This window comes from Carcharodon carcharias, chromosome 16, assembly GCF_017639515.1.
Source record: "Carcharodon carcharias isolate sCarCar2 chromosome 16, sCarCar2.pri, whole genome shotgun sequence".
NCBI lineage: Eukaryota > Metazoa > Chordata > Chondrichthyes > Lamniformes > Lamnidae > Carcharodon > Carcharodon carcharias.
This window is the reverse complement of record NC_054482.1, coordinates 101,086,088-101,099,420: the sequence shown is the minus strand read 5'-3', so window position 1 is coordinate 101,099,420 and position 13,333 is coordinate 101,086,088. Positions and strand designations below refer to the sequence as shown.

Below are 13,333 nucleotides of genomic sequence, written 5' to 3'. Positions count from 1 at the left end.
AAAATGTCAGGGTGTTTACCATCCCCTTTGTTTGTCACCTTGCTTGAGGTCAGTTTTTAGATTGTCATGTTGAGGGTCATATCATGGCCCTTTCTAAACAATTGCATAGATAAGGGGTTACAGACACCATCAGTTTAGGAACATCAACGTGGCAGCCTGAACGTAAAGTGTTTGGAAATCCTCTTTCCAGAAAGAGAATCAGTCTGCTTAGCTAATCCCATAAAATGCAGAAAATACCCACTTACTAAAGACGCCAATTTCTTACTGGATATTCAGGCCCAGTAGGGAGTTGGGAGGGTGGTGTGGTGGGGGGGTGTCAGTGTTATAGTAATCCAGGAGTTGGAACTGTTTTCTGAAGTCTCCTCCTTTAACTTTAGAGCTTTTTGGAGGGTTCCAGACACAGGGGAATAGCCCTTTGGAAGTCCAAACTTCCTGGGCAATTCCAGCGTATTCAGCGCATTGGAGCTTCTGAGTGCTCTCATCAGTGCGTTTTGGTTGTGCATCTGTGGTACAGCCATCCAGAAATTGGAAGTTCTGGGTCATGGAGAACAAGTGTTAGTGATTAAGTCAAGTTGGTAGATTAAGGATGGAGAAATCTCACGTGGGGTTGTGCAAAATTACTTTAAATTTGCTTTAGCATATGTGATAAGGTTATAGTAAACCCAGTGATGTATAGCTCTTGTTATGTTTTTGTTACAGAAAAAGTCTGAGGGAGTGTGATGAGAAATTTATTTTTTATATTTATTTTTGGGATTATGTTGCTGTTCTGTGTGAGTAAAGAAGCAGCGTGTGTGTGCTTCTGTCTCTGTCTTTCTCGACCTCCCTGACTGACCTCTCCCCTGCCCTTGTTTGAGTGGAAGTATTTGAGAAGTCGTGAGGTATACTTTTACTTATGTGACAACAATTCCTTGATTTGGGTAGTAATACTGGATTTTTATGGTTAAAATCAATAAAGGGTTGTTGCTAAGAAGGTTTTGTGTACTTTTGACCAAGCATTTTTTTGGGGCTTGTCCTGTTAAACTGCTTTAACTGTGTGTAAATTTAATATTGTGTGCTTAAGTTTATTTTTAATAAATCTTTTCATTTCAAAAATTCTATGGGCGTTATTGGAGTTCTAAGCTTTTGAGGTCAGCAGCTTTTCCTCCTCATTTTCACGATTTACAAAAAAAAGTTTATGATCAGTGAGACAGACTTTACTTAGGGGTCTGGCTTGCTCAACAATAGCATCTGCTGTGATTATAACAGGGAGCTAGAAAGTCTAAAGACTAGTCGACATATGGGTGATGATTGTTAGAGAGGAGGAACTCTGATGTAGAAGTTGCTAGCTACTGTTTTAGACCCTACAAAGTTGGTGGGGGTGGAGAATTGGTATATATTAATATGTTAAGTATCTTTTTATTCATCAATGATTCCAAAAATAAAAACAAACTAGCAATGATTCCATCATTGATGATATTTTGGGGAATTTTTTTTTTTTAGATAGTTTGAGCTGTCAGGGTTGCTGCTAGGTTTGTTAACCTTGCTTACATTCACCATTTACATAATAAATGTTTCATGTAAGCCAAAGATTAAATGCTACCAGTCGAATTTGTATGGAAGGAAGCTTTCAAGGTGTTGTGCTGAGCTGCACAAACCAAGATTGTCCCATTTTGACCTCTTGAGTTGTGCTGTGTTAGTCAATCTTCAAGATATTACAGGCGGCCTCAGTACACTGAAATCAAGAGTTGTAATACAGGTCAGGGTTTCCGCTCCAATGATTCTCCAGAATGAATGACTGAATAAATAAAGGTGTGGATGTATGACCAGAACAAATTGGACTGAGCTGTGATACACTTTGTGAGACAAAAACAGAATTACCTGGAAAAACTCAGCAGGTCTGGCAGCATCGGTGGAGAAGAAAAGAGTTGACGTTTCGAGTCCTCATGACCCTTCAACAGAACTGGGTGAATCCAAGGAGAGGGGTGAAATACAAGCTGGTTTAAGGTGGAGGGGGGGGGTGTGAAGAGAGAAATGGAGGGGGTTGGTGTAGTTGTAGGGACAAGCAAGCAATGATAGGAGCAGATAATCAAAAGATGTCACAGACAAAAGAACAAAAGAACACAGGTGTTGAAGTTGGTGATATTATCTAAACGAATGTGCTAATTAAGAATGATGGTAGGGCACTCAAGGTAGCTCTAGTGGGGGTGGGGGGGCATAAAAGATTTAAAAATAATGGAAATAGGTGGGAAAAGAAAAATCTATATAAATTATTGGAAAAAACATAAGGAAGGGGGAAGAAACAAAGGGGGTGGGAATGGAGGAGGGAGTTCAAGATCTAAAGTTGTTAATTTCAATATTGAATATTGAATTCAACAACTTTAGATCTTGAACTCCCTCCTCCATCCCCACCCCTTTCTGTTTCTTCTTCCTTCCTTTTTTTTCCAATAATTTATATAGATTTTTCTTTCCTCACCTACTTCCATTATTTTTAAATCTTTTATGCACCCCCACCCCCACTAGAGCTGTACCTTGAATGCCCTACCATCCATTCTTAATTAGCACATTCGTTTAGATAATATCACCAACTTCAACACCTATGTGTTCTTTTGTTCTGTTGTCTGTGACATCTTTTGATGATCTGCTTCTATCACTGCTTGTTTGTCCCTACAACCACACCAACCCCCTCCACTTCTCTCTCTCTCTCGCTCTCTCTCTCTCTCCGTCCCCCCCCCCAAACACACACCTTAAACCAGCTTATATTTCAATTCTTTCTTGGACTCGATCTCAAGTTCTGTTGAAGGGTCATGAGGACTCGAAACGTCAACTCTTTTCTTCTCCGCCGATGCTGCCAGACCTGCTGAGTTTTTCCAGGTAATTCTGTTTTTGTTTTGGATTTCCAGCATCCGCAGTTTTTTTGTTTTTATACACTTTATGAGGTTGGCCTATTGATGTTTGTTGTTTTCAAATAAAGAATGGAACAGAATTCAAATAATGGCTACTGCTTTTACAAGAGGATGAAGGGTATAGAAAGAAAATTTTGATGGGAGAAATACAAATATGTTTCCCAGAAAATTTTTGATTTGCTTCAACTCCAGTCATATTTTTACTTTTGTTCCAGGATTTAAAACTGCAACAAATTATCTGTGTTTTGTTGAAAAAGTAGCATTTATGTTCTTCAGGAATATGCTGAAGGTATTGAAGGTGACATAAATACAGCAATTGGAGCAACTTATTTTTATTTTAAATAGAGCTGAACAACAAAGAAATGAAGCCCTCTATAATGCCGAGGAACTTTCTGCAACTTTCAAACAGTACAAAGACAAGACGAAAGAAAAAATTGCAATGGTGAGGCAGGATGTACCTTAGTTTTTCAGTGTAAGTATAAAATAGCCAGAAATGTTTAATTTGTTTATTTTTTATATTATAGTTTCAAGCTAATGAAGAAGATTTGCACAGCCGTCTGGATCACTATGACAAGGACAGAACACAGTTATTTGAGAAATGTACTATCTTAGAAAAAGAGTTGGAAAGCAAGAATGAGGAAATCAGGTTAACCCTTAATCATTCTTAAATGTATTTACCTAAGCAGAAAAACATTAGTTTATTACTTTAAAAAAAGCATTTTTTTCTTCTCCATTTTCCCTCTTTTTTTCGATACTTGATTGCTCTTCTGAATATGGTGACACTTGCATACAGTTCCAATGATCATGGCAGAAGCTCCCTTAGTATCTCATTAAACTGGCTGACCTTCACATGTGTATAGAGAATGAATGTCCAAAGCTTTCTGACAGTTGGACCATCACAGCTGATCCCAGTCCTTTCCCATTCAAACATCTACGTGCTAACGTATACTATATAGCATGGTCACTGAAGGCTAGGTTGGAAGATGAAAACTACCAATTCTGATGATTTTTTTTCATGGTTTTCTTTTCCTTCTCCCTCCCTAGCCTATGAAAGTTTCACCGATTGTAACCCTCATTATTTTTACCCCCAGCCCCTCTCATCAGTGAACCAACACAGGTCAGTGATCTGGGGCTTTCTTTGACTTTGCGACTTATTTAAGAACATAAGAAATAGGTTTTTTTTTGGCGTATCTTCACACTTTTTTTCCCCTTTGGGGCATGGTGAGGAGGTGGTAGAAGGATTCCTGGGTTGATTATCAGCCCATTGAACCGCTCTCATGAATGGTCCTCCCGTGGCCAACAAGTCCTGGTGTGGAGCTTGAATCTAGAGCTTCTGGCCCAAAGGTAGGGACGCAACCGCTGTGCCACAAGACCTGCTGTAAAAGTAGAATGATATACTACTATTATGAAGCTGATGAGTCTGATATGAATCTGGATCATCTAGAAATGAAGAAAACAATGCACAACACACTACACCAGAAATAGACAGACAGTACCAAGCACTTCCATGAGCATAGTACATACAGACGCACACAATCTACATGTGCTACTCCACCATACTGTCCCAGGTCCAACCATTTCTGACTGATTCCTTCCATCATAAGGCTGGAATCAGCAATGTTTGCTAATGATTACATATTCAGCTCCATTCATAATTCCTTGCACGCGGACATGGATTGCTTCAAGATATGGACGATATCCAGGCTTGATAAATGACAAGTAATAGTTGTGCCACACAAGTGCCAGAAAATGACCAACTCCAACAAGGGAAAGTCTAATTGCCTCCTTTTGACATTCAGTGATATTACTGGCTTCAAATTTCCATACCATCAATACCCTGCAGGTCACCATTGACCAGAAACTTAAATGAACCAGCCACATAAATGTGGCTACAAGAACAGGTTGGAGATTGAGTATCTTGCGGCAAGTGACTCAGCTCTTGATTTGCCAAAGCCTTTCCACCATCTACAAGGCACAAGTCAGGAGGTGATGGAAAACTCTTCTTGCCTGGTTGAGTGCGGATCCAACAATACTCAAGAAACTCAACACAATCCAGAACAAAAGAATCCTCTTGATTGGGACCCCATCCATCACTTTAAACACTCTTATTAAACAAATAAAAATAGTAGGGGTAGACAATTTGGCCCTTTTAGCCTGCTGTGCCACTCAATAAGGTTATGACTGATCTTCTACCTCAACTCCATCTTCTGCACTATCCTTATATTTCTTGGTTCCCATAGTATCTAAACATCTGTAGGTCTCAGCCTTGAATATGCTCTATGAGTATGACTAAGCATCCATCGCTGTGAGCTAAAAAATTTCAAAAATTCGCAACATTTTGAGTGAAGAAATTTCTCCTCATCTCAGTCCTAAATGTTTGATCCTTCAATTTGGAGATTGTGACCCCTAGTTCTAAGACACAACAGCCAGGAAAAACATTCTCTCAGCATCTACCCAGTGAAGTCCTTTAAGAATTATATGTTTCAATGAGATTACCTCTAATTCTTATAAACTCTAGGAAATATATCAGTAGACCTACTCTCCTCAATTTCTCCTCATAGGACAATTCCTTCACCCCAGGAATCAGCCTGGCATTCCTTTGTTGTCTCCCTCTAAGGCAAGTATGGCCTTTCTTGGTTAAGGAGACCAAAACTACACAGTCCTCCAGATGTGGTCACACCAAAGTCTCATATAATTACAGCAAGACATCTTTATGTTATTCTCCAATCTTTGTGATAAAGGCTAACATTTGTTTTTCTAATTGTTTGCTGTACCTGCATGGTAATTTCATATGAATCGTGTACGAGTACACCCAGATCCCTCTGAAAGCCAATATTTCCCAATTCCTCTCCATTTAACTAATCTTCTGCTTTTCTATCTTTCCTGCCAAAGCGGATAACTTCACACTTTGCCACGATCTGTCATGTTTTGGCCTACTCGCTTCACCTGTCTATATTCCTTCGTAGCCTCTTTATGTCCTTCTTATGGCCTACTTCTCTGTCTAAGTTGTTTTTGTTAGTGACCTTGGATATGTTATATTCAGTCCCCCTCATCTAAGTAAATGATATAGATTGGAAATAATTGAGGCCCAAGCACTGACACTTGCATTACCCTACTAGTTATAGCCTCCCAACCCAAAGATGACCAGTTCATTCCTGCTCTTTTCTGTCTGCTAATCAATTTTAATTCATGCAGATAAATTACCATCAATCCCAGGAGCCCTGGGATTGGTGGTAATTTTGTCATAACTTCCTGTGGTGCTTCACCAAATGCTTTTTGAAAATCCAAATACATTATATCCATTCATTCTCCCTTATCTACCCTTTTGAGGTTAGTTACTACTTCAAAAATGGGAACAGATTGGTTAAGCAGCATTTCCTTTTCCTAAATCTGTTTTGACTCTGCCCAATCATATTAAGATTTTCTAAGTGCCCTGATAATAACGTCACTAATAGTAGGATTTTCAGAATTTTTTGATTTTCTTCTGTGGTGAAGACATAAAAAGTATTCATTAAATGCCTCTGCTATTTCCTTACTCCCTAATAAACATTCTCCTGTCTCTGCTTGTAAGGGACCCTTACTTACTTTTATTAATCTGTCTTTTTTATATGCCTATTCACAGAATCACAGTGCAGAAGAGGCCCTTTGTCCCATCGAGTCTGCACCGACACGTGAGAAGCACCTGACCCACCTACCTACCTAATCCCATTTACCAGCACTTGGCCCTTGGCCTTGAATGTTATGACGTGCCAAGTGCTCATCCAAGTACTTTTTAAAGGTTGTGAGGCAACCCGCCTCCACCACCCTCCCAGGCAGTGCATTCCAGACCGTCGCCACCCTCTGGATAAAAAAGTTTTTCTTCATATCCCCCCCCAAACCTCCTGCCCCTCACCTTGAACTTATGTCCCCTTGTGACTGACCCTTCAACTAAGGGGAACAGCTACTCCCTATCCACCCTGTCCAGGCCCCTCATAATCTTGTACACCTTGATCAGGTCACCCCTCAGTCTTCTCTGCTCCAACGGAAACAACCCAAGTCTATCCAACCTCTCTTCAAAACTTAAATGTTTCATCCCAGGCAACATCCTGGTGAATTTCCTCTGCACCCCCTCCAGTGCAATCACATCCTTCCTATAATGTGGCAACCAGAACTGCACACGGGACTCCAGCTATGGCCTCACCAAGGTTCTATACAAGTCCAACATGACCTCCCTACTTTTGTAATCTATTGCTTTCTCCTTTGTGTGCTTCCTGGCTTTCCCTTAAATACATCTGATGAGATACCTGCCATTTTGCAATTCTCCTCAAGATAAATTTCTGCCCCTTGAGATAAAACACACACATAGTGAAATTGGTCTGAAGTGACAGTGAATCTCCAACCCACCCTCCACCTATTCAATGACATCAGTGGGAAAGAAAATTAGGAGGGTGTAAAGTTGTGCCTCCTCCCATCCTCACCATCCCTGTCCCCCACCCCCACCAATTTGCTCGTGTTCACACTATTGCCTGTAGAAACATTTACAATCTTCTGTCTTTTGCTAATTTACTCTTCTTTATATCAATTTCTGGGTCATTTTTTGCAAATTCCTCCCAGCCCACAGGTTGCTACATTTTTTGCAAAATTATAACCCTCTTCCTTTTACAACAATACCTTGCATTAAAGGTACTATATAAATATAAGAAAACTCCCCAAGGCACTTCACAGAAGCAATATAAAACAAAATATGACACCGAGTCTTCTCAGGAGGTCAGAAAAGGGGTAGGTTTTAAACAGCGTATTGAAGGAAGGAAGTGAAATAAGGAGAGAATTCCAGAGCTTAGGGTCTAGACAGCTGAAGGCATGGATCCCGTGGTGGTTCAGTTAAAAACGGGATGCTCGAGGCCAAGATTAGATGTGCAGAAACTCAGGGTTGTGGGGCTGTAGGAGACTACAGAGTTGACTAGGGGGTGAAGCCATGGAATGATTTGAAAACAAAGCTGGGAATTTAAAAATCAAGGCATAGCTTGACCAAGAGCCAAGATAGGTCAGCAAGTGCAAGGGTGATAGGGAAAATGGGACTTTCCCATTACTTTTAACTACCTTTAACTCTTCTTGGTAGCTATGGTTACATCAGTTTTCCTGTGGGGATTTTTAATTCTTTAATGGAATGTATATTTGTTGTGTTTTATGAATTATTTTCTCAGATGTTTACCATTGCTCATCTACTGTCATATCTTCCAATATAGTTTTCCATTCTGCTTTAGGCAATTCATGCCTTTCTAGCTATCTAGTTTGCTTTAACATTTAAAACCCTGTTTCCGATATAACTAAGCTTTCAAACTCAGTATAAAATTCCGTAACTGTTCTCCAGAAGCTCCTTTACTGCAAGTTTATAAGGAACCTTGTCTCATTTCACATTAATAGACATAAACTAGCCTGGACCCTAGTTGATTCCTCCACGTACTGATCTAGAAAGCCATCTTGAATGTATTCCATGAACTTGTCCTCCAAATGATAATTGCAAGTTTGGTTTGCCTGATCCACATGACTTAGATTAAATCAATTTATTTCTATCTTCTATTAATTCATCTATTATACCTGATGTCATTCTGGACGTCCTAGGAACATGACATTATTGTTAAATAATTAATTAATAACAGAAATTTACTGGACCACATAAATACTGTGGCTACAAGAGCAGGTCAGAAGCTTTGAATTCTATAGGGAGCAACTTGCCCCTGATTCCCCAAAGCCTAACCACCATTTAAAAGGCACAAGTCAGGAATGTGATGGAATACTCTGCATTCACCTGGATTCATGCAGCTCCGAAACACTCAAGAACCTGGACACCATCCAGGACAAAACAGCCTGCTTGATTTTCACCTCATCCAGCACCTTAAAAAAAATTCACTCCCTGGATCAGTGTGTACCATCTGCAAGATGCACTGCAGCAACTTGTCAAGACTCCCTTGACGGCACCTTTCAGACCCACGACCTTTACCACCTAAAATGACAAGGGCAGCAGATGCATGGGAACACCACCTCCTGCAAGTTCCCCTCAATCCACACACCATCCTGACTTGGAACCATATTGCTGTTCCTTCGCGGTCACTAGATCAGAATCCTGGAAATCCCTTAACAGCACTGTTGACATACCTGCACCAGATGGACTGCAATGGTTCAAGAATCAGCTCACCACTACTTTCTCAAAGGCCTATAGGGATGGACAATGAATGGTGGCTTTGCCAGTGCCACTCTCATCCCATGAACTAATTAAAACAGTACAAATAAGTGTACAGTGGTATAGAAATGCATGTGAGCAATTGCCATATACACCAGTAATCATTTTTATTTCTTTTTTGTTTGTAGAGTAGTAGTGGGACAATCTTGCGATGTGAAGTTGGTTCAGAAGGATCTGGAGGCTAAAAATACAGGATTGTTTTCAATATTGTCTGACTCCAAAGAAAAGATTAAGATGTTAGAAAATGAACTAGCTGATAAAGAGGCCATTTTGAAAGACACAGATGCCTTGAGGGTAGAAAATGCAGGTCTAAGATTACTTACCACTTCCCAAAGTGAAAAATTGCTTCAGCTCAATAAAGAACTAGAGGTCACCAAGTTGGAGATGAAGAACTTGGAGTCAGTTCTACAACTGCAACAGATAGAAAATAAAGAGGTAAAGATTAAATGTTTATACATCAGCGGGACACCAAACTTGTATACACTGTTTTTCACAAAATAGCCTTGGAGTAACTTCCTCGGAGTGGCAATCAGCGTTAGATTGCCACTCTGTGCCCAATTATTTACTCTAAATTTCTTTCATGCCTGTCTCGCCCAACCTTCTGTCTCAGGCCGGGCGAGATGCAGGCAGTGCAGCTGTCCTCGAGGCCTCTTGGTGGGCGGAGTGGAGGGTTCCCTGGGGTGTGGGGGGGAGTCCCCTGGGTGGGGTGATCAGTCTGTGTCTTTACATTAGTTACTCAGAAGTTAGAAGAGGATTTACTTATTGTAACTTTTCCTGGTTAACTATTTGTGTAATTCAGCCAGAACCATCCGAAGTTTGCGATTTAAATTGCATTTTTGGATGGTTCCCAGCATAGGGCAACTGCCCAGAGGTAGTTTGCGCTCCTGGGCTATTGCCGTGCAAACCCTTACCTGTGAAGCTCTGAGAGGGATTCCCCAGTGCAACTTTGGGGTGCGTGCCCCCCCATCCCCACCCCCAGTCCAATACTGGGGAGCTCGGACGTTACGGCCCATTGGCCCTGCTTATCTTGTTGAGTGGCCATTAAAGGTCCCAGTCCACTGTTTGAATATGAGCGGGTGTTTTACCCAGTACCTTGGTTAATTTTTATCCTTCAACCAACATCATTAAAGCAGGTTATCTGATCATTTTAAAAATTGTTTTGTATGGGAATTTCCTGTGTGCTGTACATTGCTATTGAGCAGTTTGGAATTTGAAAAGTGCAATATGAATACAAGTTCATTGCCCTCTCTCCCTCCCATTTTCCTGCTTTGTCATTCACTGATTTCAATTCAGAGATACTTCCAGTAAGCTCACCTTAAAATTACAAAGATTTTTGTTGTCACCTCTTTGAGGAATGATGAGGTAATGAATAGGGGCTCTCAGGCTATGTCATCTACTTTCCAAGATCTCCTTCCCTTTGCAATTCTGGGCATCCCATTGTTTTGCTCTTAGGTAGCTTCCATCAGCTGTAACAGATGAAAAAATCATTGAATCCTTTCAGATAAATGGTGCTTGTTAAAACATAAAACCTAACTTTTCTTAATTATTTTATAGTAAGGAAGATAACTGTTTATTTATTGATTGATCATCAAGTGTTTTGCATATTAAGATTTTCTAATATATTTAAATTTGAAGATTTGTGATGAATTACATTCATAGATCCATTTTTAGCAATATGCAAGACCATATAGTAAATAGTGAGTTTGCAAACCTTGAGTTTGGAATAGGAGAAAATCAGTCGGGGTTGCTAATTAGTATTCTAATGGATGAAACAAGCTGTAGAATGATGACAGTTTGAGGATGAAGCTGCTTTTGTAATAATTTGTTGCTTAAAGTAAATGTTATAAATCTGACCAGATACTTAGAATTGGAGGTCTATGCATTTAATCTTATTCCCCTGCTTCTGTATTGCAGATAGATAGTGGAGTATCTGGTACAGGACTGACGAATTCAAGTTCCATGAGTGCCTTTTCTTCTACCAGGAAGGAGAATGGGTTGAAGGATTCCAAATTAAATGCTGATTCAAATGATTCATTGTTTACAGACCTCAGGTATTTTTTTAAAAGAACTGTTAGTTTGTTTGTACGAGATGGAATAAGTAAGAAAGCAAGAAATGATCTTGGATTGAAAGAAGTGGATTCATATGGGTGGAGGTAAGAAATAACAAGCGGAAGAAGACACTGGTAGGAGTAGTCTATAGGCCCCCTAACAGTAGCTATGCTGTAGGACAGAGAATAAATCAGGAAATAATGAGGGCATGTAAAAAAAGCAGTATATTAATCATGGGTGACTTTAATCTTCATGTAGATTGGGAAAATCAAATTGCCAGAGGTAGTCACGAGCAAAAATTCATAGTGTATTCAGGACAGTTTCCTAGAACAATATGTCCTGCATCCAACCAGGGATCAGGCTATTTTGGATCTAATGTGTAATGAGGCAGAGTAAATGATCTCAGAGTAAAAGATCCCTTAGGAAACAGTGACCATAGCATGGTGGAATTTAGCAGTCAGTTTGAGAGTGAGAAACTTAGTTTGGAATCAACTGTGATAAACTTAAATAAGGGTAATTACAAAGGAATGAAGGCAGAATTGGCTGGAGTGGATTGCAAAAGGAGTTTAGCAGAAAAGACAGTTGATGAACAGTGGCAGACATTTAAGAAAATAGTTCATGACTCACAACAAAGATATATCCCAGTGAGAAAGAAGGATGCTCGGAATGGGATAAACCAACCATGGTTAACCAAGGAAGTTAAGGATAGTATCAAAGTGAAAGAAAAAGCATACAATGTGACAAAGATTAGTGGTAAGCCAGAGGATTGGGAAAGTTTGAAAAACCAACAGAAGATGACCAAAAAAATAATAAAGAGGGAGAAAAAAACTTTGAGGGTAAACTGGCAAGTAATATAAAAATGGATAGTAATGGCTTCTTTAAATATATTAAAAGGAAGAGAGAGGCCAAAGTCAAGATAGGCCCCTTAGAGAATACGGCTGGGGAAATAATAATGGAGAACCAGAAAATGGCAGAGGAGTTGAATGATTACTTTGCATCAGTCTTCATGGTAGAAGACACTAAAAGCATACCAAAAATACTAAATAATCAAGGGGTAAAAGGAGGGGAGCGATAAATACAATAACTATCACTAGAGAAAAAGTACTAGGGAAGCTAATGGAGATAAAGGCCGATAAGTCACCCGGATCTGATGGGTTGCATCTCAGGATATTAAAGGAAATAGCTGCAGAGATAGTGGATGAACTGGTGGTAATCTTCCAAGAAACCTTAGATCTTAGATTCTTGGAAAAGTCCCAGAGGATTGGAAAACTGCCAATGTAACACCCTTATTCAAAAAGGGAGGGAGACAAAAAACAGGTAACTATAGACCAGTTAGCTTAACATCTGTCATTGGGAAAATGTTGAAGTCTATTATAAAGGATGTATATTATGCATTTCTAAGTGCTCTGATATTAATCAAGCAGAGTCAGCATGGCTTCATGAAGGGGAAATCATGCCTGACAAATTTATTAGAATTCTTTGAGGAGGTAACAAGTAGGATATATAAAGGGGAACCAGTAGATGTAATATATTTGGATTTCCAAAAGGCATTCGATAAGGTACCACACGTAAGACTACTTAATAAGAGCCCATGGTGTTGGGGGTAATATATTAGCATGGATAGAGGACTGGCTAATGGAAGACAGAGAGGTGGCAGGGGACATTTTCAGGATGGCAACCTGTAACTAGTGGGGGTGCCACAGGGATCAGTGCTGGAGCGACAATTATTTACAATATATATTGAAGACTTGGATGAGGGAAATGAATGTACTGTTGCCAAGTTTGCAGATGACACAAAAATAGGTGGGAAGGCAAGTGGTGAGGATGACATAGAGTCTACAGAGGGATATAGAAAGTATAAATGAGTGGGCAAAAACATGGCAGATGGAATAAAATGTGGGAAAGTGCGAGGTTATGCACTTTGGCAGGAAGAATAGAGGAGCTGAATATTACTTAAATGGAGAAAGACTGACGAAAGCTGCAGCACAGAGGGATTTGGGGGACCTTGTGCATGAATCCCAAAAAGCCAGCATACAAATTCAGCAGGTAACAGGGACGGCAAATGGAATGTTGGCCTTTATTTCAAAGGGAATGGAGTATAAAAATAGGGAAGCCTTGCTAAATCTATACAATGTACTAGTTAGACCACACCTAAAATACTGTGAACAGTTTTGGTTCCCTT

At 39.9% G+C, this 13,333-nt stretch overlaps 1 protein-coding gene across 4 annotated transcripts in view; it reads left to right on the top strand.

The window, feature by feature from the left end:
- Positions 1–13,333, top strand: part of ccdc18 (coiled-coil domain containing 18) — a 140,892-nt gene that overhangs the window by 35,894 nt on the left and 91,665 nt on the right. For 3 of the 4 annotated variants that reach the window (XM_041208706.1, XM_041208705.1, XM_041208707.1), the window contains 4 exons: positions 3,228–3,324; positions 3,407–3,528; positions 9,231–9,537; positions 11,017–11,153. In XM_041208706.1, the coding sequence (XP_041064640.1) occupies positions 3,228–3,324; positions 3,407–3,528; positions 9,231–9,537; positions 11,017–11,153 (663 nt within the window). Of the gene's footprint in view, positions 1–3,227; positions 3,355–3,406; positions 3,529–9,230; positions 9,538–11,016; positions 11,154–13,333 lie in introns of those variants that run through there. The other variant, XM_041208708.1, reaches the window with a different exon arrangement.